This window comes from Adiantum capillus-veneris, chromosome 12 (genome assembly GCF_014529385.1).
Source record: "Adiantum capillus-veneris isolate H3 chromosome 12, ASM1452938v2, whole genome shotgun sequence".
Classification (NCBI taxonomy): Eukaryota; Viridiplantae; Streptophyta; class Polypodiopsida; order Polypodiales; family Pteridaceae; genus Adiantum; species Adiantum capillus-veneris.
The window spans coordinates 130,425,178-130,450,713 of record NC_140942.1 but is presented as its reverse complement, the minus strand read 5'-3'; the positions used below and the strand labels follow the sequence as shown (position 1 = coordinate 130,450,713).

The following is a 25,536-nucleotide window of genomic DNA, read 5'->3' as shown; positions in this document are numbered from 1 at the left end:
ATACGGCATTCCCTCACGGTGACTTAGAGGAGGAAATCTACATGCTTCAACCAAAGGGGTATGAAGTAAAAGGTAAGGAGAAAATGGTTTGCAGATTAAAGAATAGCTTGTATGGTTTAAAACAAGCATCAAGACAATGGTACTTGAAGTTTGATCGATGGATGTTGGATCATGGATTCACAAGATGCAACTCGGATCACTGCGTCTACACGAAGAATTTGGGAGATGGGAAATTCATCATCCTAATGTTGTATGTTGATGACATGTTGATTGCAAGTGCTAACATGCAGGACATCAAAGACCTAAAAGAGGAGCTGTCCAAATCTTTTTCAATGAAAGATTTAGGTGCTGCAAAGAGGATACTTGGTATGAAAATATCAAGGGACAGGACGAAGAAAACAATAAAGCTATCTCAAGAAGATTACATCAAGAAGGTACTAGAAAGGTTTGCAATGCAAAATGCAAAACCAGTTTCTACACCTTTGGCTGGTCATTTTAAACTAACAAAGGATATGTGTCCAAAGACACAAGAGGAGATAGCCTATATGTCTAAAGTTCCATATGCTGCAGCGGTAGGTTCTCTAATGTATGCTATGGTCTGGACAAGGCCAGACATTGCAGTGGGAGTTGTGAGTAGGTTCATGGACAACTCAGGTAAAGAGCATTGGCAAGCTGTGAAGTGGATACTTAGGAATCTAAAAGGGACAACAACAAATGCTTTGTATTTTGGAGGAACTGATATTTTTCTAGAAGGGTATGCTGATGCAAATATGGCAGGTGACAAAGATACTCGAAGGAGCACTACTGGCTATGTGTTCATGGTTGGAGGCACAGCAATAAGCTGGGCTTCAAAGCTGCAGAAAGTGGTTTCACTTTCTACCACGGAAGCAGAGTATGTAGCAATGACGGAGGCAAGCAAAGAAATTATGTGGCTTCACAGATTCTTAGAAGAGCTTGGATTCAAACAAGACAATTGTGTCTTGTACAGTAATAGCCAAAGCGCTATCCATCTTGCAAAGAACTCAGCCTTTCATTCAAGGACAAAGCACATTGAGGTGAGATATCACTTCATACGCACTCTTTTGGAAGAGGGACAACTAAAGCTAGGAAAGGTGCATACAAGTGAAAATCCTGCGACATGTTTACAAAGGTGGTCAACAAGGAGAAGTTGAGCTTTTGCTCATCTTCAATCGGCATTCAAGGATAAGAAGCCAGAATGGAAAGCAGTCACAAGTTTGGTTTGGAGATCAGTCTCCAAGTGGGAGATTGTTAAGTATGGAGCCTGATTTACCCTTGTAATTTTCTGTGGTAAAAGCGCACATTTGTAAGGCCCCCATTATGAGGAGAAGCCATCGTGCGTGAAGGAAAATCACTCACCGGGAACCAAAATTTTCACGGACAAGAATCAGGGGCCTTACTCTTTTTCGCCGGAATATTATGGCCAGCCGGCGGCCGGAAAGTGGTCGGAAAACAATCGGTCGGTTGGCCGGTGGCCGGTAGTCAATGGCCGGTGGTCGGAAGTCAATGGTCGGTGGCCGGTGGTCGGAAGTCAATGGCCGGTGGCCGGTGGCCGAATGCAATGTCCGGTGGCCGAATTCAAAAGCGGACTTGTCTTCTCAAGGGCGGCCACACATGGGCGGATTGGAGGGTCCGATTTGGACTTATTCGCACAAGGGCGGCTACACATGGCTGTCTCTCATAAGAGAGGGCAGCCCTTTTGGCCTATAAAAGGAGGCCATTTCTACACACATTTAATAGTGTGTGAAGTTGATGCAACAAGGTGAGTGTGAGGTGGTGAGAGTGAAGCAAGGCGGGAGCTCCATTAAGGGTATAATCCCTTTGTAAATTACTTCTTGTTTTGAAGTACTAAAGCCATTGAGTGGCTGCTTTCCCGTGGACGTAGCCCACATTGGGTGAACCACGTATATCGTGTGTACTCTCTCTCTCTCTCTCTCTCTACTCTATAATCTCGTGTATGTAAATCTGTCTCTCTCCATTAAGTAATCTACTCAATTATCTATTTAGCTACGTCTTATTTCCTAACACCTCCTAGGTCAAAGGCTAGCTCAAAATCCCCTACATCATAGGGTAAAATTAGATCCCATATAGCATCAGGTATCACTAGATACTACCGTATCCCCTGTGCAATTGGCTCATCCAGTTGTTGATCATCAATCACACGTAAAATCATCGGCAATGCACGTTCACTCTCACTAGTATTGGACTCCCAATCATGCATATCTGAATACATCAAGTCTCTGGCAAAACACTCTTCTTTAGGCTTGCAAGATGTATCCAAAAAAAAATCTCTATCTTGTAGAGGCTTAAAATCAAGTAGAGAATCATCCAGCAACTGCATAAGATCAACATCAACTGCATCTGAGCAAACTTGCTCATGCATGAATCTAGATTGATCTGTATCCTTAGCATATGTATTTGAGAATCCTTCCGAAGCTTCATCCAATAAGCACATAAGATCTAGGTCCATTCCTTCAAAATGTTCCTCCATCTTGCACATCTCAGGCTGCTGTAAACTAAGATTTCCACATATGACATGCATATTAAATACATCTGCTATAAAATTCTCTTCAAGTCTTTCACCCTCATCCAAATATCTTTGCACTTTTGTAGCACAAAGTTCAACATGCACATTGAAAATTTCATCTACTGCATTGTCTATATCATCGGCACAAATGAAACCAATCATATTCAATACCAAGAGATTGCACTTTAGTATGCATCCCCTCTAAATCAGCATCATCAAGTCCATGATCATTCTGCCATAGTGTGAGCCCTATGTCACAAATTCGTGATAGAGAAGAAGTTTTCTCCCCCTCTAAATCACTAGAAAATTCAAGATCAATTCGCCAAAATGGTAGCTCTAGGTCACAAGAACTTGTCAAAGAAGGAGTTTGCACCCCCTCTGAATCAACATTTTGCAGATCTTCAAGCACATACTCTTCCTTAACCAAGTCCTCAAAATCTGGTATATCCAAATTTGGCAAATCTGGTATTTCAAATCCATGGTCTTGCTGCTCTCAATTGCGGCCTTGCTTTGACATATAGCGTATGTATCATCATTCAACTCTATGGGAGAATTTGTACCAGAATCATCATTCAACTCCATGATAGAATCTGTACCAAAACAAAATTGCTCTAATTCTAAGTCAATAGAAAAAGTATCAGTTGTAACCGAATCTTCTTGCACGTCTACTTGAATATGGCTGCACTCATGCACCTGCACAATTTCTTCTTGAGCTTTAGCCACTTCGTTGTTTTGATCCCATGATTTCTTTTTGGCATGTATTGCATTCATAAGTTCTTTACCAAATTCATATTATGTATCATGAACTGCACATGTAGATTCTTTGCAAAATTCACATTGTGTATCCTGAAGCTGTAAAGCCTCGCCCTCAATGACTTCTACTTCATGCACAACATCTGCAAAACCCAACTTTTCATACATAGCTTTAACTATGTCTTCATCATTAGCCTTTAAGAAGGTAGCATCTTGTACAATACACCCATCAATCACAACTTCTAACTTTGATCGTACTTGTCCTCGAATATCTATGTAGTTTGGTAGACTTGTACTCTGTTCTTGATAGCTTTCATAATGCTCATAACTTACCTGTACAATAGCTTCTTTGAAATATTCCCAGTCATCATTGCAGGCTTTGATAACCTCTCAAATCTACTCCTTCAAATCTGAAATCACCAATTGCTCAAAGGATCTGACCATTAACTCTTCAAGTATCCCTCTTAACTTGGTTTCCAGCTCATAACACTATAGGTAGCCCTCTGGATCATAACCATCAAAAACTCACTGTGAGAAGGAGGAAATGCCTCTATAATCACCGACACACACTCTTGGGATAATACACACACACACACACACACACACACACACACACACACACACACACACACACACACACACACACACACACACACACACAGAAACTATGGGTCACCACTCAGCTTACACAACCCACCTGGCTGAGACAGGGAACACACCAATGGAGTGAGAAGAGAGAGACTATCCATTTTCCCACTCAACACAGACACACACACACTCACACACACACAAAAAACTCATCTCAAAAGAGGAACATTTTTTATGTTTAGATACAAGTCAGCATGGGCCAACACCAATGGGGCAAATAACTCACACAATATGGATGAAATATGCCAGATACAATCACAAATTTGAATAGAGACTTCGCTTAGAGGAGAAACTTACACAGCCAAAGTAGTAGGAAAAAGTGAGGAATTTGGCAAAATGGACAGCACCATTGCATCCGGAGCAGCCAAAAGCCCCACTCTACAATATCAAAGTTCTCAAATCCGACTTCGGATGAGCAGTTTATGGCCAAAACACGCTCCAAAAACATCAAAAACTCAGCTGCGAGTGTTCCTCCTCTTCTCTCCACACTTTGCTGGTTTTCTCTCAGGTTTTTCAGTGTCCACACTTCACTTTATCCCTTGGGCACCTTTGGCCTTTTGATTGACCTCAAACGGACCCCGAACAGACCAAGTTGGCACTCAACTTTTTCCAATAATGCATCCCGCAATCACGTGAAGTGGCCCCCAAATATAGTCCTCATGATGACATTTTCGCATGATTCATCACAAGAAAACACCTGCGTTGTGTCCGTACTTATCCATGTGCAAGTCTTGACCCCATTCGACCTGCTGATGCCACTGGATGCCACTTGACGCACCTGCTGACCTCATGGAAACAGCCCCGTCGATAGCTTCCTCAAGAAGTTTTACTTGCTATTAACTCCTCATTATTATAAAAGAAACACACTTATATTGGTGACGATGAAAATTGATGCACTATGTACACACTGTCCTACTTGTACACATGTGGGCCCCATGTAACCACTTGGCTCTGGAAAATGGAAAATCCTTTTTTCAATGCACCATGCATGTGCATGTACATATGTGCAATCACTTCTTCCAAAAAACTCGTAACATAATTTTCCCATCCCCTAGCCTGCTAGATCATTCATGATCAACAGCAGCAAAAAGAGATATGAGACTCGCCGCGTCACAGGTCTCCTCATCCCTCACATACATTACTTGTTTTGCAGATAGCTCATCCTGCTCCACCATCATTAATCTAGCATGATATAATTTAAGACGCAATCCATTTACTCTTGACTTATGTAGAATCCCATCCAGGTTAGCTAGCTAATATGTACGATTTGAAAAACACTCCACTACCTTGAAAGGGCCTTCCCACTTAATTTGAAACTTCTTTTGGAATGTCTTGTCCAACTTACTATTGTAGCACAAAACCAAGTCATGTTTCTTGATACCCTTACTTTTGACCTTTTCATTTATCTTTTCTAAAGCCTTATCTTGCATCTATCCATAATGTTCCAATGCGCTCATTCTATCCAGTTGAACCTCTTGTAATTGTAAGAGTCTCTCTTTGTATGCATCACTGGACTACCCAAGTAACTTTTCTAACATCTTGACTGCAAGCAACTCTACTTTCACAAGCAATAGTGCTTCCTTTCCATATACCAAATGAAATGGACTAAACCCTATACTTGTCTTTTACCGAAGTACGGTAAGCCCATAATGCACTAGGCGATTCCAAATCCCAATTCTTTCCTTGGTGCCCTGTCACTTTTGAAAGAATTTGTACCAACTCACCATTGAATCTTTCATTTAAGCCATTACATTGTGGATAATAAGGAGTGGTATGATGGTGCCTAATCTTCATCTTTGTTCATAAAAGGTCTAATAGCTTAGCTCTAAATCCTGGCCCCTTGTCCGAAAGTAGCTCCAGTGGCACCCCAAACTTGCAACATATTTCATTGTACACAAATTTTTCCACATACTTTGTAGTGATTTGTTTTACTGCTATAGCCTCTGCCCATCTAGAGAGAAGTCCATTGTAGTCAAAATATAGCTTTTGCCCGTGCTTGTGATAGGTAACGGACCTATTGTATCAATCCCCCACTTTTCAAACACATCAAATGCCATAATGGTTTTTCATAGCTCTGGCTTCAACACTCTCTTCCCAAATGCTTGACACCTATTGCAAGACCTACACCAATAGTGAACATCCTTGTGCAAACTAGGCCATACATACCCCTCTTGCAAGATCTTATGCAAGGTGATTTTTAGAGCAAAATGTCCACCACATGCGCCTTCATGATTCTCTTCCAACACTCTATAAAGCTCCTCTCGCCAAGGTACACGTCTCAACACAAGATTAGCCCCTTTCATATATAAGACATCACCAATCAATTTGTACCTGGATGCTCTACGCACAAAACCATACTTCTTAGACTTCTGAATGTCCTTCAGAATGATTTTTGTTAGCAAAAACTCCTCTTCTTGAGCCAAACTTTCCCGGCCATGATAAAGAGGTAAATTGGTCCTCAACACAAATAGCTCCCCAATCATGCTTTGAGCAACTTCATGTGCCTCTCCATTTAGAGCACGTTCAATGCGTCTGATGCTCCATGCTTCAAAAAAATTTAACAGGCCTTTAATTCTGAAACACATTTCCTTCAATGAGGTGTTCTTGCTTTTCCACACACCCAACACTTGCTTCACAACTAACAAGGCATTACCTTTTATGCTCAACCTTCTAATCCCATGCTTCAAACAAATGTGTAATCCAGCTTCCAAAGTAGCATATTCAGCCTCATTGTTACTATGTGCATCCAATTTGAACCCTCTCTTGCATACTAGCTTCCCCTCTGGATCGTAAAGTGCTATACCCCTTGAAGCCGCATCATGGCTCTTTCTGTATGAACCATCAAAGAACAACACATGTGCATTGCTGATCTGTGGCACTTATTCAACTACCCTTTTCCTTAACAAGAAGAAGATTCTCCTTGTAAGTCAACAAATCAGCTAGGGTAGCTCTTGTACTGTCTTCCACTAAAAAAAGAGAACTCAAACTCTTGCAGCTCAATTACCCATTTCTTGACCACATTTGACATGTTAGTGCCATTAATTAATTGTGGCAAAAAGGCGTAACTCGTCAAGGAAAAAAAAAGGTGGTCATAGCAAGTAATGATGAAATCGTCGACAAGCAAATATTACATTGGCCATCACTAGCTCTACTTCCAACAATTTTCTTTTTGCTACCAATTGCACTCGGCTTGCACAATACACTGGCCTCATATAATGGCTGCCCTTCCCCTTTTGCAAAAGCATGGCTCCAATGGCATCATCCCCTACTGATGGATTTACATAAAACACTTGCCCCCAATCAAGAGCCTACATGGTTGATAGCCCCCCTAACACCTCTTTCACCTCTTGAAACACTTATTCACACTTGTCACCCCATTGCAATGGATCATGCTTTGCCACTTGTTGTAATGGATAAAGGAGCTGTGAAGACAATGGAATAAACCGCACCATGTACTTCACTTTGTGTATAAAGGTTGCTAATTGCTTTGTACTCGTAGGTGATGGAAGAAGAATAATAGGCTTAACCTTGTCTGGATCAGCCTCAATGCCATTTTCTGACACCATATGACCCAATAACTTCACCCTTGGCTATGCTAGATGAAATTTCTTTGGATTTAGTTGTCCTCCACATTCATCATATCAAGCCAATACCATCTTCAACTTCTCACGGTACTCAGCCCTACTACTATGGACACAAAATTCGTCCATAAAAGCTTTAACACAACTACCAATGAATGGTTCCAATACCCAATTTTCTCTCTCTTGATAGAAATGAAAGCTGTCTTTGTTCTATCTTTGAGAGCAATCTTCAATTGAAAATAGCCTAAGAAACCATCACACACACAATGTACCTCTCACAACCTGCCACTGAATCCAATATATGATCGATGAATGGAAGAGGATATGGGTTCTTCTTAGTGGCTGCATTTAAGGGTTTAAAATCTGCACAAATCCTCCACTTCCCATCCTTCTTTTTGGACTGACTACTACTGGACTCACCCATTCTGTGGTCTCCACTAGGACTATGAACCCTACCTTCAATAACTTGTCCACCCCTTCCCACAAGGCTTCCATCTGCTCTTGACTCATCCTTCTTAGCCTTTGCCGCACTGGCTTAGCACCTTCCTTCAGCTCTACATGCATCTCTTCTCCATTGAACCCTCTAATCTCTTCGTATGAAGTAATGAACAAATCAGGAAAACTAGCCAGCATGTGCAAATATATCTCCTTCTCCACAGCTGAGAGGTCTCCACTAATCATTTGTGTCACCAATTCTTGCTTCTTTGACAATTCAACCTTGGTTTGCATCAGCCCTTCAATCACTTCATAAAGCCCTTCACTTTCATCTTCAATCTCATTTGCAAATGCAACTAAACCAAAATCATGGATTTCTTTGTCCATTAGAAGAAATGTAACATCAACATCCTCATCACTGCTGGTAGTACTATCATTGTCCTCATCAGACACTGTGGAATAGTCTTCATTACTAGACTCATCCTCATCTTCATAAAGCTCAATCGTTTCCTTGTGTCCATATTATATAGCTTCTTGGTACCTATCTTTCCATAGAGGCTAATCGTACCACGTCGCCAATCTTGAACAGCTCCCACTGCACGTAACCATGGTCTGCCCAATATAATAGGGTATGCTCCCAACCCCGGTGGCATCACCTGGAAATCAACCACCACTTTTGCATCATACGCCTCCACTTCCAAGCTCTTTACAACACCCAAACATTTTACTTTCTGATGGTTTGCCAATCTAATCCAAAATCCTGACACCCTAGTCACTGTAAGACCCATCTTTTCAATGCATGAGTTATGACACATATTTGGGCTCCATCATCAACATAATCTTGTCCCATACTTTTGCTTTTGTGACACACATCTACTATTGGGAAAATGTCTGGTAGCTCATCCATCGCCAATACCTTCATTGAACCTCTCTCTGGTTCTTTCTCCATTCGGTTAACCATCCTCTTCCACTGTCGCTTTAGCTTAGGCACCATCTCTATAAGCTGCCCAAAAGTAACATCTACTTTCCTGCTTGTCAGATCCTCCTTCCAGTCATAGCTTCATTGCCCATCCCCTAGTGGAAAATTTGAAACATGAAACTTGTAACGAGCCCTTCTTTTCCTCTTGGCCTTGACATCTTCGCCTTCATGGCTCTTTCCCTTCTTCTTGCTAGGAACTGGGGCATTTCTTCCTTCCTTATCCTGTGTGGTCCTCTTCCCAATAGGCATCACTAATTTATCCTCTAGCTTTGCTGCCTTCTCCAAGGTGACCACACTTATCAATTTTGTCTTTCCATTTTCCTCTTGGGTTAATCCACTGGTTCCTTCTCCTCCCTCAATTTCAATGCCATAATCATTTGACCTGGTTAGCACCTGTCTTGGCAATGGATACATGTCTCCCTCCATCCTTGGTGGCTTATCACATTACGGGCTGATGTGGCCCAACTCTCCACAATTATAACACGTGGACTTCTGCCTCCAGACTCTACCATTGATTTGTCCAACACCATTCCTGGGTCTTTCTTCACCTCCTGACTGATTTGCAAACCTCCCACGACCTCAATTATTTCCCACATTTCCTAGCATGTTTAGGCTGAGATTCTTCATCAAATCTACCACTTGCCTCATGTCTTGCCTTAGCCCATCATCTTGCACTGTTATAGTGACCACTACTGGCATAACCTGAGGAGTAATAGAAACCACCGGTTCATGATGAACCCTGGCATGCGACCTTGCAAAGAATCCATAGGCTGAAATTCAGAGCGAAGTTTTACGCGCTACCAACTCCTCACTATTATAGAAAAAACACAATGATATTGGTGACAATGAAAATCAATGTACTATGTACACGCTGTCCTACCTATACACATGTGGGCCCCATGTAGCCACCTGGCTCTGGAAAATGGAAAATCCTTTATTTGATGCACAATGCATGTGTATGTACATATGTGCAATCACTTCTTCCAAAAAAATCCTAACATCGCCTCTCGTCGTATACCGTATCTAAAGCTGCATCAAAGAAGCTTAGCTTGCATTTCTTTGCTCTTTTTCCCATCATGAAAGCGGAGCTGCACGACAACGTTAGTTGAGAAGAAGGATCGTGAGCCATTCACTCAATGCATGCCTCATTTCCTTAGGAGCGGATGCCGTCAATTAGGGATTATTATATCCAAAAGAATCATATGCCAACATAAGCAATCATTGACACTACTTTTGGATGCAAAGGGGATGCAAAAACTTATGTGAAAATATTATGGTTTGGAAAACCCTGAGACTGGATGTGTTAGGGTGTGAGTAGAGACCCAAAATAGTCCAAGGGTTTTCAATGGCATTGCCTTTTTTAGATGAGTGTGTGTGTGTGTGCGTGCGTGTGTGTGTGTGTGTGTGTGTGTGTGTGTGTGTGTGTGTGTGTGTGTGTGTGTGTGTGTGTGTGTGTGTGTGTGTGTGTGTGTGTGTGTGTGTGTGTGTGTGTGTGTGTGTGTGTGTGTGTGTGTGTGTGTGTGTGTGTGTGTGTGTGTGTGTGTGTGTGTGTGTGTGTGTGTGTGTGTGTGTGTTGCATATGTATATGGGTTAGGTAGGTAAAGGAGGTCAATACAAAGGTTAGTGAAAATGTGTCGGACTATAGAGCTTGTCCAATGTGCAATGCTACAAGCTCATTACTCGAGTTGAGGACTATAGAGCTTGTCCAATGTGCAATGCTACAAGCTCATTAGTGCCTTCCTTACACTACGTGCTTCATTTTTCTCTTGATTCAGTTTGGGATTTCTTGATCTGTAAATGATGGGTTCTCAACATCTTAAGAGTTTCATACCCAACATGTCATAAGGGAGCAACTCGATTGTCAATATGTTAAACTTCCCATGCTCAGCTATCTAGATTCTTGGATGCAAAACCAATTCTTACAAACCACCCAAATATCTTTACCGATGGATAAACAATATGGTGCAAGACAAAATGTTTAACTATTCACATTGCTTTTCTGTAGCTTGAAATAAACATTTGCTTGTAGCTTGGAAAATCAAATAACACCTATAAAAGATTTCCAAGTCAGTAAAGCACTTCATTTATTATTACAATCCATCAATGCTTTATCTATTTGTTTATCTTATAATTTTCATAGTGCTTCCTTTAGTTTACTTTACCTGCATGTTGTTTTCACTAGTATATACTTGATGTCTATCAACATCTGTATATATCAATTAGACACACACTTCTTTGCATACGGGTAATATCCAATGCATGTTATGTATTACAGTAGTGAATGCACCTTGTGCATGTTTACTTTATTCCTAAATACTTCATATCATACTATATATGTCCTCTTTTGTCCCATACTAGGCTCAGTAGGAGGATCTCAAGGTCTACAAGAATACAATCCAAGCATTAAAAAGTGAGGGAGCAAGTTGCAACCAGCCTTGAACCTAGATCACGGTCCATATGCTAAGTGTTAGGAGATATGACGTAGCTAAGTAGATACTTGAGTAGTTTACTTAATGGAGAGAGATAATTTTTTACACAAGAGAGATTATAGAGGAGAGAGAAAGAGCACACATGATATACATGGTTCACTCAATGTGGGCTACTCCACGGGAAAGAAGCCACTCAATGGCTTTAGTACTTCAAAACAAGAAGTAGATTACAAAGGGATTATACCCTTTTGGAGCTCCCGCCTTACTTCACTCTCACCACTTCACGTCCACCTTGTTGCATCAACTTCACAATGCACCACAATGCTTCACGTCTTCAATCCATTTCGTGTGTAGAAAAGGCCTCCAGCTTTTATAGTCCAAAAGGGCTGCTCCCTCTCATGAGAGATAGCCGTGTGTAGCTGCCCTTGTGTAGACAAGTCCGAGTTGAATTCTCCATTGCGCCCATGTGTGGCCACCCTTGATAACACAAGTCCGATTTGAAATTGGCCATCGGTCATTGAATTCGGCCACTACCAAAGACTTCCACCATTGGCCACTGGCCACCAACTACCGACCATCGGTCAATCGGCTAACCAACCGGTTGTTTTTTGATCGCTTTCTGGCCGTTGTCCGCCGACCATAATATTCCGGTGAAAAGAAATATTTAGACAAATGTGCATTTTTAACACAGAAAATAACAAGGGCTAAAACAAGCTCCATACTTGACACTAAGTCATGGTTTAAAATTAGTACTATGTATAGAGATTGGACAATGCTATGTGACATTCTTGCTCACAATCTAGAAATATGTTCATCTTGTACGGCAAAAAACCTTACATATAATGATAAACAAATTCATCAGACAAATGAAATAGATAGTCCTACTACCCTCACTTTAATATTATTGCTTGGTGCTTTGGAGCATGCCAAAGTCAAATACTCATGGAAGTCTTGCACTTCTTGTAAAACATCTAATTCCCATCCAAGATATGTTACCTGATTGTATACAATGAATTCTCTCTGCACAAAAACTACATATACAATTGCTCAACAATATCGACATCTCGACCAGTGTGACAAAAACTACACATGCTATAGCACGAGGATTACCATAGTGGAGTTCACTGCTAGATAATTCACTAATATTTTGGTTGAATAATGCTACTCTACACTCTACAACTCATGAAATTTTCACCTTGACCATTTTAGATGTCCTTGGTTTCAACATCAAGAACAATCCTTTATTGCAGAGGTATAAGTGCATGGCCAGATGACCACACAAAAGAATAGGATTGAGCGTACTATTTGAAGATTTTCTAGGGAAAATGATTCATCTTGCCATTCAGAACTATAGCCCTTTGATCTCATGGATTAGGTCCAGAACGGAAGCAGTTTCTCAATTTTGGAAACATGGTTGAGCCATCAAGGTGACACACATATACCACATCCGATACACGTGAATTTGGATCCATACAGATTCACAATGATGATATGCTTCTCAATCGTGTTGCATCCTTCATGTACAATGGCTTGCCAATCCAAATGTCAGACTTGAAAGACATCAATACAAGCCATATCTCCTACTATTGTACCAGTTGAAACATGTGATTTTAATAGTGAACAACACAACAACTACCATTCCGTAGAGAGATATAGACAAGTATAAAAGAGCACACAAGAATTAAAATGACAAGGAATCCATCCAAAACATACTTCACTTCAATCTTCCAATGACAATTTTTGGCAGTCCATTCTAGCACATACGTTCTTTGAAGAATTTGATTTGCATGGTTGATGCATGAGGTTTACCAAACATCACGGAAGACAAAGTGACTACCACAAAATGGAATGAGGTCCACACAATCGAGAATATAGCTCAAACATTCAACCGCGAGTTCTCTTGGAAAGATTTCCCAGTTGAATGCGCGTTCCTATTCCACACTCGATTAAGGCAATTCATGAATCGCTACATCTTGCAGGGAAGTCAAATACTAGGCCTCATTCATCACCACCTTGTATGATATGAGATCCAAAACAGAGAGTCTGTCCATGCCCATGTCATTCTGTGGGTGGATGAAAATGACATCAAGCAAGCAACATCAGATATTTCTGCTCATATCCCTGTCACAGTTACCGATGACATGCATGCAAAGACACTTTGCAATCTCATCCTCAAGAAGAAAATGCACGTGTGTTGTGATGTTGCATGCATGTCATCTACACAGCAACAATGAAAATTGCAAGTAAGGGTTTTTGTATGATATCTGGCCAAACCTCCCCATCCAATTCTAGATCCTCATTCCTTGATTTGGATGTACTATTGTTCAAGTTACAAAGATTCAAATGTAGTTGCTTACCATGAAACCATTCTTCTCCTTTGGGGCACTCATATGAATATCTAATGTGTCACAAACACATCAATATCATATTATCTGCTCAAGTACACAATGAAGGCTGAAACAATTGGAACATTAAACATATTTGCAAAGGCAGTTGCAAAATTGTGCTTGGAAGGACTCAACCAGATTAAACTACTATTGATAGAGCTGTTGCACTTTTGACAAAGCCAATTCTATCACAAAAGCTGCTTTGAACTGCTTTTTGCAGATTCTAACACAAAGCGACATTGTTTTCTACATAGATTCATCATCTCCTAAACTTAGACAACACTTTTGTGATGCACCTAGTTGATTTATATTATGCTAGAAAAACCACTCTTGAAAAGTTAACATTCTTTGAGTACTATAAAAATCACATTGTGAAAAAGCAGGGTGCACAACCCACACCTTTAACAAACAACTGTGAAAATTCTATCATACATCATAAAAGATTGTTCATATTCACCGAATACCACCCAAGACACCAGATAGAGGCCTTCTTCTACAACATCTTGTTGTGTCATGTATGCTTCCGACGAGAAGCCGAGATTTTATCCCCTGAAGCCGAGATTCTATCCCCTGATATTACGACGGGCTCTTAATTTATAGAGTTTCAAAGAAGAGATTTGATCCAAAGAAACGAGGACTTAGAGATTTATATCACAGAGTATACATGACAAAATATTCTAGACAATAAACAAATTGATCAACTTATCCATATGATGCTTCAGAAGACTTCATTATGAAGAGCAAGAGAAACAACAATATCTTTGACAGAAGATGAATCAACCAGGGATCACCATCGATTGAAGCCATTGGCCATACTAAAAGAGTTTGTTTTGTCAATGGCTTCGAACCAGAACGGAACAATTGAATATATACAATCAACTGTTGAATGCTACAAAAGGTTTGAGAATTGTGATAGGCACACTAGGTAGTGGAAAGATAGATCTGATCAAATATTTAACGTATATATACGTTAGACAAAACATGAGTATCATACTTACTACATCCTCTAGAGCAGAAACAACAAGACTTAGCAGGATCACATCCACTATCCATTACAAATTCAAGATACCAACAATGAATCAACAATATCCCCTCTCCATTCAGGAGACCTATGAGAGATATATACATAAAAGAGATAGATGCTATAATCATAAACGAGCTATCCATGCTAGCATGAATGACTTTTGACCTTGTTGTAAGACAAGTTGTCAATGCAAGAAGCGATGCATTGGCAGATTCCTTAAACAAAAAATGTGTTATCTTTCTGTCCAACTACCCCCAATTTGTAATCATGCATGGGAACTTTGTTACACATGTCATATCACAAGCTCGGTCCACTGGCTACATGCAACTTTCTATAAGATGTCACGCTCTATAAGACATGCGATGGACCCTAAATTGCTTCAATTCTTGACCATTATTTGTGAAATAAATCCAACCATAGATGAGATTGATCATACCTTGGGTTCATATATTATAGATGAAATGCATATACATTACTACATCAACGACTCCACTACGATAATCTATACTCATAGATCAGACTTTCAACACTACAAAAGCTTTGCCTTGAATAAGTTTTATAGTCAAACTGACATTACACAGCCTGAGATGAAGACAAATATGAGTGACATCAATGTACTGCAGCAGTGGCTCCTAGACTCTAAGTTCAACAAACTAGACTCATTTGCAATTGATGCTCGCTGCATGATCACTGAAAACATCCACTCAATAATCAGTGCAACATGCACTGCCAATATGATAACACGGAGCACATAATGTCAAGTTACATGTATCATTTTCGTCATTCATTGTATGAAAAAAAGATGGTGCTTCATCAAACAAAGCATAAAATGAACTTTGGTGAATGGAACATGGTACCATAAATCCACATTTCCCTTGACACTTGCATACGCCATGACTGAACACAAGGCACAAGGTGCAACAGAATTGCTTTAGTTCTTTACCATTATTTGTGAAAGAAATCCAACCATAGGTGAGATTAACCGTACCTTGGGTGCATATATTGTAGATGAATCTCATATACATGACTACATCAACGGCTCCACTACGATAATCTGTACTCATAGATAAGAAGTTCAACACTACAAAGCTTTGCCTTGAATAAATTTTACAATCAAACTGACATTACACAGGTTGAGATGAAGAGCAGTGGCTCCTAGACCCTCAACAAATTGGACTCATTCACAACTGGTGCTCACTGCATGATCACTGATAACATCGACCCGATAATCGGTGCAACATGCACTATCGATATGATAATATGGAGCACAGAACGTCAACTTGCATGTATCATTTTCCTCATTCATTGTACGGGAAAAAAAATGGTGCTTCATCGAACGAAGCATAAATGAACTTTGGTGAATGGAACATGGTACCATCCATATTTCCCTTGACACTTGCATACACCATGACTGGATGCAAGGCACAAGGTGCAACAATTTTCAACAAAGTTCTTCTTATCTTTAGAGACACGTTTGCACCAGGCCTTGCATATGTCATGTTGTCACGAATAACAGACCATTGAAAATTCCTAATTCTCAACCTATCAACTCTTAATATATTATGCGCTATTCCACTTGCGATTGTCCATGGTATTCATTACAAACATTTCAACAACTAAATATATATTCACATAGTGCTTTAAATTTGTCCATGGCTTTGTTTTGCAATGACAATGTTATTTCATGATTATGTAACTAAGTGATGTCTTGAAAGCTTTTTCGTTATGTTGATTTTGCATCGTACTCAGCCTACACTTAACTCTAATTTTGTTCTACTTTGATTTGTCTTTATTGTTGTGACCATATTCTCAATTCTTTCACACCCTTCTACTAATGATTTCTGACAACAAAAACTAATCATATCACAATTACAGACAGCGTGCACATCCAATAAATGAGCAACTCGAAGGCATACTAGTGTACATAAAACATAACACATGATGTTCTTTCAATGCATACCAATGTACATACTATTAATAGTTGGATACCCTTGCAAATACTTGTTGGCCTTTTCAAGAAAAACATTGCCTCAAGGAAATAGCCCAGGGTTTATCCCCACGAGAGTATCCGTACGGAGAAGCAAATGCAGGTTCTTAACATGGCAGGTTGACGCCAAGCACTTACATTAAGGTTTTTGTAAACTTTATAGAAATGTGATCATTCAAAGACAGATCCGTGGAAAAACATAACCAAAACAAAAGCATGGGTAAAAGAGCAACATGTTAGTTCTACACACACATCAACATGATTGCAATTTTCTTCCTATAACTGCTTTACTACCTACAATAAATATACCAAATTTTTCTTTATTCATTGTATTCTTTTTAGGTCTAATAAAAGAGATCATCAACATAATAAAGATAAGAATTGACGTGCCCGAGGATCTCATGATTATCGAGGACGGTAATCGTTTACTTCAAACAAAGACGTCAATAAAGGCTCGTGTTCTTGAGATGCTCCACTATGTCTATGATATCGCCCTCGAGATCTGTTAGATACAACAAACAATGATGCAAGTGAGATTCTAGAAAACTTCAAAAAATAGTGAAAGATTGCAGACAAAAAGCTCACATGGAAGCACGTCAAGGATGTTCATAAAACACGATTTGGAAATTTTGATCCATATGTCTTCATCAACATCGACAACCAACCTATAGGTTGAATCAAATTTGGATAATTTTCATGAAATATCTTGAATATATACTCCACAATTCTTGATTTTCAACGTTCAATCTAACACTACTCTTGTCTTTCTTGTGTTGAACAAGACAGCAAGAGCTAGATTTTGTTGCTCGTATGAGACAATCCAACCAACAAAAGACAATAGATATCGGATACACTGTCTACTCCATCACGTGTCGCCAAAATGGATGCAAGTACATAGGCGAATGAATAACTACAAAAGAATAATGTCAAAACATACTCGACATCCACCTTCAAAGATGCAGGGCAACGTTTGTGCTACCAACAATCATTCAATGAAAATTTTTTTGTTTTAAATATCCGTTTGTAGGAATTTACATGTAGCACATATACTAGAAAAAGCATTCATCAGTAGACATAATAGTACAAACTTGGTCGGATATAATATTCTATGAGCTTACCTCCCTCACTACAAGAAATACACGTTCTTGAAACAAACACGAAAGATTCAAATTTTATTTGCCATTGTCACACATGCCTCATTAAAAGTTATCATTCTTATTAAACAATTTAGCATTTTCTCAAAGAAAAAAGCTTAAAAGTGATTTTCTAAAACTTTGGAGTTTTTGAAGCCATCACACACATTCTTTAAAGCAAAAGAAAACTCTAAAAACAATAGTACCAATGCATGTACTTTTCAAGGGAAAGAAAAAAGCCTGTGCAAGAAAGCCTGTGTTTTTTTATAATTAGCAAAAATCATGTGCTTTGTGAAGAAAGGCAAAAAGGGAGTCTTCAAGAGAAATAAAGTTTAACATATTCAAGGAAAAGTAAAATTGAGTGTTTTTTGCATTAAAAAACAAGATAGAGAAAACAAAAACAAATTTTTAAATATTAGTTGTCCTTCAAAGGAGAGAAAAACTAGAAAAGATGAAAAATATTCTACCCAGAGAGAGAAAACATCCATAGCTGTTAGAAAGAGAAACAGTACTCAAGAGAGAAAATAGTAAATTCAAATTGGGAGAAACAAGTGATAAAATCATAAGGCTTGTCTCCAATAAGCCAAAAATAAATAAAATGAATAATACATTGCTACTCTTCTTCCTCCTCTAGACCAAAGCAGGCCCACTGCTCAAACTCCCAAACCCATTCGTCACATGGAACGCTTCTTGAACTTGATAAATGCATGGTTGTCCCTTCTTCCACATTTGTACCCAACCAACTGCTTTGATAGCCAACGACCCTTTCGACGGGTATGGCAAGTACACTCAATCACACAACCTTTGCTTTAGATGTGGAAAGAGGAAAGCGATTTACCCTCTTGACAATTTAAATGTCAGTTTATCATCTCTCACATGAGAGAACTCGGGGCAATCACATCTGCACACACCACTACAGATATGCATGCTCTTTGCAAAAAGTGAAGGGAATCATTAACTCGTTTGGCAATCTAAAAGAGTGACCGCAGCATGCTTGGTTCTTCTTTAGTTCAAAGATGGATGCACAACAGTAACAACACTCAATGTAGTAACCAGCTCGACATCCTCACTCCAGTGCACCATAGCATGCTAGGCTCGTGCTGCAGGATAGGGCTTCACATGCTAGTTTACAAATTTCCTCTTTATAAAAGCATTGCAAAGAACTTTGTGTGGTCAAATAGATGATTTTTCTCAAACATTGCAATATTATATACTTACTTACTTGCAACACATTCAACTCACTACTACTTTTAAGTCTCGGGCCTCATGATTTCATCAATGTGAAGCCCCATTGTGCAAGATACCAGTAAGCTTCCTGTTGTATTAGCTGGTGGCAAGTGAAACAATTCTGGAGGCAATGAGGCATTGTTCTTCTGCCAACTCATTTGGTCCAGCCTAAGAGAGATGGATGAGCTCCAATCATTTAGCCATATATGCTCATATATCTCAACCTCTTATGCTTGTATTTTGTGTAATGTACCAAGCTATAGTCTGGTTGCACCTACACCTCTAGGTAAAATCCACATGCAGTTAGGCTATGGTTTAGCGCCGCTGGATTTGATAGCCACTTCCAAACCTAGGCATGGTGCAATAATTGGATGTACACATGCTTCTCATCCTTGGTGCAACAAACTCAGTTAGTGGCAATGTAGTGTGCCTGGTACACTTTTATCGGCATGTAGGTGTGCAATCAAAACCTCAAAGTTAGTGGAGAGACCGAGCACATACTTGTAGCATAGAGTATAACTTTTGCGAAAATTGTTGTTGAAACATGAGCACAACCTTCCACAATTTGGAAACGATTGCCCTACACTAATTGCTTTACTAATGTATTCCCTTTGGGAAAGGCCCTTCCCAGATCCCATTGCCACTTGCTTATTTGCAATGCTTAAGGATTGCCACCTGGTCTTAAGAAGCCCTTAGAGAGACCATCTGCAATGTCAACTTCCTTGAGTAAGATACTATATCATTACAAAGCATAGAAGAAGAGAGGCCATATGGAGTCGAAGAAGAGAGGCCATATGGAGTCGCGAATTTGGAAGAGCTACTGCAGTTGGCCATGAGCAAGCAAGAGAGTCACCAATTGGAATTCCTGCGCCGCAAATTGCGAGAGAGAGAGAGAGAGAGAGAGAGAGAGAGAGAGACCCAAATGAGTCCAGGTTCAAACTATGCAGAGGAAGAAAGCAACTAGGATGTTGCTGATCGATCTTGATGCCTCAGTGAATTCACAAGACGGGACGGAAGGAAGAGGCTGTCTTCAACATTTAATTTGTTGTTGTTCATCTGTCTCGATAGCTCCAACAATGAATTCTCTTTAACAAGTATATTGTCGTAAATGTTGGCTTGCAATCTGCAGAAAATGAAAGAACTCTCTCTCTCTCTCTCTCTCTCTCTCTCTCTTTTGTTTTCGGAGTCGGGCGGGGCAAGCCCGGCCGCTCCCCTTATCCACCGTAAAAGTGGACAAGAAGAACGACCAGGACTATGCCCCGAGAAACCGAAGAACTCTCTCTCTCTCTCTCTTCCCCACCGCATCCTATAAAGGCCACGGGTCGAATGAAGGGATCAACGGCCCCGTTTAATCCACCGTTGATGGACTTTCATGGAGCATAAAAAATTAGGGTTCCAGCCCTCGCGTTGCGCCTTGAGCCTCAGACCTCCCAGTGAGCACTCTAAAGCCCTATCCAACCCACCTATCATGCGCCACTGCACAAACGCGAGACCATAACTACAAAAAACCTGCCTCCCTCCGCTACGGAGATCCGATTCCCTAAAATGCCACGCGTCGTCGAACGTGCGCCCCTGTCGTCGATCCCTTCACTCTCCTCCCGTGGTCTTTATAGATGAGGCCCTCCCCCCCCCTCAGCCCGCTCGTTAAGAGTAGTCTTATATTTGACTCTTTGACTGGCTCACACGATACATTAATTACCCGCGAGCCCTTCGTCACTAATTGACACGTCCTTTTGGGAGGTGGGATCAGTGGCTCACGATCACCGGTTGATTGTGACCATTGGATTGCCTAGGGAATGCAAAAGATTCTTACTTTTCTAGTTCCAGGACTTGAACCCGCTACCCTCTTCCCCTTGGAATTGACTCTAACCACTAGGCATCGCACATCTGTTGAAAGATATGTGTGGTAAGTTTATAGATCACGGCGTTGCGGACGAGTTTACATCTAGTTCACACCTACTTCACATTGAGTTCACACCAATTTTGGTGTGATGTGCATACCTCCCAAGTTTACACTTAGCTCACACTTAGTTCACATCGAAACCACACCAAATTCGGTGTGGTGCACATACATCTCGAGTTCACGCTTAGTTCACACTTGGTTCAAACACTGACCGAACGGCCCAGATTGCACCCGCCTCGCGATGCCTAATGTGGGCCATTGATTTTTTAGGGAGGTGTCAATTAGTGACAAGGCGCCGCCCCTGGAAACAACTCCCCCCTCCCCCCACCTGCGGCCCTGCACCCTATGCCCAACCTTCCAACCTTCACCTGCAGGATCATGGTCAAGTACAACAGGCCTCACATCCTTCACAACAACACTACTCTACAATGTATACAGACTTCAAGCCTCGCCACACAGCTCAAATCGGTTGAGCTGAGACTCCTGTAAGAGAAAGAGAGAGAGAGAGAGAGAGAGAGAGAGAGTCTCCTTGTCCTCTTGCAGCTACCCCCACCCTCCCAAAAAACACACTCCCTTGCGCTCTTAGAAGCTCTATGTTTCCAGTATGCACATAGATGGAGAGAGAGAGAGAGAGAGAGAGAGAGAGAGAGAGAGAGGAGAGAGAGAGTGTGTGGTGGTAGGGCATTCATGTGGCAACCGAAACGTCCCAGGTTCTCGACCCACACCCCGCGAGGCGGGTGAACTAGGGGGGTGAACTAGGAGTGAACTCGGGGTGCCAGTTTTGCCCCGAGTTCACCCCCAGTTCATTGCATGATCCGACGGCCAAGATTAAAGCCGCCTTGCGCCCCCGAATTTGGGCCCTAGATCCCCCCTGACCAGAGCCGTGCCATATAGTGACGAGGGTCGCCCTTGCCTTGCAAGCACTTTTTCCAATTTATAAATTATTTTTTCAGAATTGAATAGACATGCTTGTATGTTAAATATTAGAAAATATCACTGATGAAACTTTCATCATTGCTTTTAGATGCTACACCCAATGTGCATATGACTCATAACTCTTCTCCCCAGGACTAGTGGTCATGTGAATATTTGCTTGTCTCGGTCATAAGTATCTTCTACCTACATCAACCAATAAAAAACTTGAACATTTAAAAAAATTAATCTTCCTTTTTTTCATTAGCAAAAAGGGGAGCATCACTAAGGCCTCACCCTTTGGGGCAGGCCAAAAATCAACATTCTCCAAAGAGAATGTAGAATCTAGAGAGAAAAAGTAGGGGCAAGACCAAGAAGATTAAGCTATGACTCAGATATTTGCATAGACTACCCTTCTAGGGAAAGAGAAAGAGAGAGAGTCGAAGGAGAGAGAGAGAGAGAGAGAGGGGCTGGCTCAACATACGAAATGAACAATTACATCTTTAGTCTAGACGCAAAAACCCTAACCCTAAAACCCGTTACATACACATTCATCATTTTTCTTTCATCTTGTGTGAGACTCCCATACGCATGGGTCATGGTATCCTCTCTCTCTCTCTCTCTCTCTCTCTCTCTCTCTCTCTCAATGGGACGCATCGATCAAGTTGGTGGAGCTTTTCTATTGTGTCTACAATAGTCCTTCCTTGAGAGTTCAAAGGTTTTGGAAGCTGAGGACGAGAGGAGAAGGCCGGTTGACATGAAGGAAATGCATTGAGCATTTTCATCGGGAAGCCATTGGAAAGGGATAAAGTTACTGTCTAATGCTGTGTTTAGATTCCCCATCTTGGGTTATCTTTTGCCAACCTTGAGTTGTCTAATGCTGTGTTTAGAATCCCCATCTTGGGTTATCATACTTCATACTACAACAATACAAAGCAAGCTGCCTACAATTGCAATCATGCAGAATATAAAAAAACAGACTAAACTGCGTACATTTAGCGCATATTTGGGCTGCCCAAACCTCCCAATTTTGATCCCTCTCTGCACTGGAAAGAAAGCACCAACTGACACAAGTTTCTGATGTTTGGGCTTCCCTTCAAAACAATCCTACATGCCTCATACTGTATGAATGAGGCTGTACTAGCCTTGATTGTGAACGTAGACACTTGTGGGTGCTGTACGCATCTCGCCTTTTATTTAATGCCCTAGCGGCATCGGCCATTAGAGCAACCCTACACGTTCTCGTGTATGCACCACACCAAAGGTGAGTAACGCCATTGTAAACGCATTCCCCCATGATCTAAGAAGCTGGACACATTGTTAATCTACCTAACAAGAGCCATCACACACATCCCAAAGAGAACCCAAGATCTGGAGGAGCCCAGACCAGACCATCATCAGAGCGTCATTCATTATTTGAAGAAGGCGAATTGTTCAATATATGCACGCAACTCCCTTCCAAACACACCAGCAGAAATACTAGTGATTATAGAAACTGCTGATTATGGGACTGAGGACACTCCCCTTGAGCCAGCACAGGGAACATACCCTAAATAACATGCGGGGGCCATCATGTGAGGCATGCAGTCCAGAAGCGCAAAGCACATAGACCACTTTCAGTGGCTCATCCCTTGGGATCCCACCCTTGCTCAGCTTGGAAACACCCCCAGCTCATACCTTCAGCTTCTTCGGAGCCATCAGCAGATGCCTTAAGTCAGTCAAGCATATGCATGCCCCCTCACAACACACTGTTCGCGAAAACATACTGCATGTCTGAAAGCCAGTTCCCCAAGTTTCAGATTTCCCAATTTTTGGCAGGCAACCAGCAAATAAGACCAGACTGGAGAGGGACTAGAAAATGGCGTTTTTGACACAATGGCTGTGGCCTTCTCTAGGTAGCCTGCCTTCTGAAAAAGGCCTACCAGACCAATGTAATGCTCTAAGGTTGGAATGACACAATATCTTTCACTTAGCATCTCATAAAATGTTTGGCCTACATCACCTGAGAAACAGTTTCCACATGAATCAAGCACAATGCTGAAAAGAATGCCGTCTGGCTCAATGCCTTGTTCTATAAATTTATTGAAACATTCAAAAAGAACACCATGCTTCCCCACCTGACCATATCCTGCCATTAGTGCAGTCCAAGAAGCAACGTTCTGAACTGGAAGCTCATCAAAGACTTGCTGTGCCTTTGCTACAGACCCCCATTTGGCATACATATCCACTAATGCATTTCCAAGCACAACATCTCTACCAGAAGACCCTTTTCCCAAGATTTCAGCATGAACTTTCATGCCCTTCTCAACTGCCCCTAAACTTCCATATGCTGGTAGAATGGTGCCCAAAGAGGTAAGGTCTGCAGAGAAACCCTCACTTTGCATTTGGTCAAAGCTAAAAATTGCTTCCTCATTATGTCCATATCGATGATACCCAGAAATGAGTGCAGTCCAAGAGACCATGTTTCGGACACCAAAAGCATCAAAAACTTCTTTTGCCTTTTCTAGTGCGCCGCAGGTGATATACATATTCAGCAAAGCAGTACCAAGGACACTGTTATTTTCTAATAATCCGCCCACTAAAACCTGTGTGTGTAACTGCTTGCCTTGTCCAACTGCTCCTATGCTTCCACAGGCTTTCAAAATGCAAGAAAAGGTCATTGCATCTGGAGAGAGGCCCTCCTCTTGCATCCGTTTGAAGTATGTAAGTACTTTCTCATATTGGCCATGTTGACAATAGCCTACAACAAGTGCAGTCCATGAGAACACGTCCCTGTCAAGTAGCTCATCAAATAGTTTGTGTGCCTTCGTGAGTGCACCACACTTTGCGTACATATCAACTAAAGAATTCCCGAGCACAGCGTCCTCTTCAAGAAGAGACTCACTGACAATCTCAGCATGTAACTGTTTTCCTTTCTCAAGTGCTCTGATGATGCCACAAGCTTTGAGAGCACAAGACAAGGCCACAGCATCATTACAAAATGCCTCACATTTCAAGCGTTCAAAAGTATGGAGGGCTTTCTGACCATGCCCAACACGGGCATATGCTGCAGTCAAGGAAGTCCAACATTCGATGTTTCGAGCAGGAAGCGCATCAAACACCTCCTGGGCACTCATTATGGAACCACATTTGGCATACATGTCGATCAGACCGTTTCCGAGGAAAGGATTGTCCCTCAACATCTTCTCCTTGAGGATGACAGCATGTATTCTTCTGCCTTCGCGGAGATCCCGTTTTTGGGAACAACTTTTTAAGAGGGCAACAAGAGCTGTTGGTGTTGTCATGGCGATCCATTGATAATGATCTACTCAAGCTTTCCTGTACAAGCGAAGACGGAAGCTCGGTTAGCGAGACTCTCCAGCGCATGCCAAATAAACGCCTACATTATGTGCATTGTGGAGCTTTGTCAAAGTTCTCTCATGAGCGAATTCCCGGAGAAGGGGCGAGAGGGGGGCCGGGGGCACATGGTCTCCTTCATGGGGGATCTTGGCGCGATCTGCCGCAACGCGGGAACAATCTACACCGTCCGATCATCGAGTGAACTAGGGGTGAACTAGGGAAAAACTAGGGCAATTGTCCTGGGCTATGTTCCT

At 41.3% G+C, this 25,536-nt stretch overlaps 1 protein-coding gene across 1 annotated transcript; it reads right to left on the bottom strand.

Annotated features, from left to right (window-relative positions):
• Positions 1 to 23,661: 23,661 nt before the first annotated feature.
• Positions 23,662 to 25,227, bottom strand: LOC147446511 (putative pentatricopeptide repeat-containing protein At3g15130). Its single transcript, XM_086524714.1, has one exon. The coding sequence runs from the start codon at positions 25,225 to 25,227 to the stop codon at positions 23,662 to 23,664; it is 1,566 nt and encodes a 521-aa protein (XP_086380840.1).
• Positions 25,228 to 25,536: the final 309 nt, after the last annotated feature.

Excerpts from the sequence above, each read along its gene's own strand:
- LOC147446511 (XM_086524714.1), bottom strand. The coding sequence starts at position 25,227 with ATGACAACACCAACAGCTCTTGTTGCCCTCTTAAAAAGTTGTTCCCAA.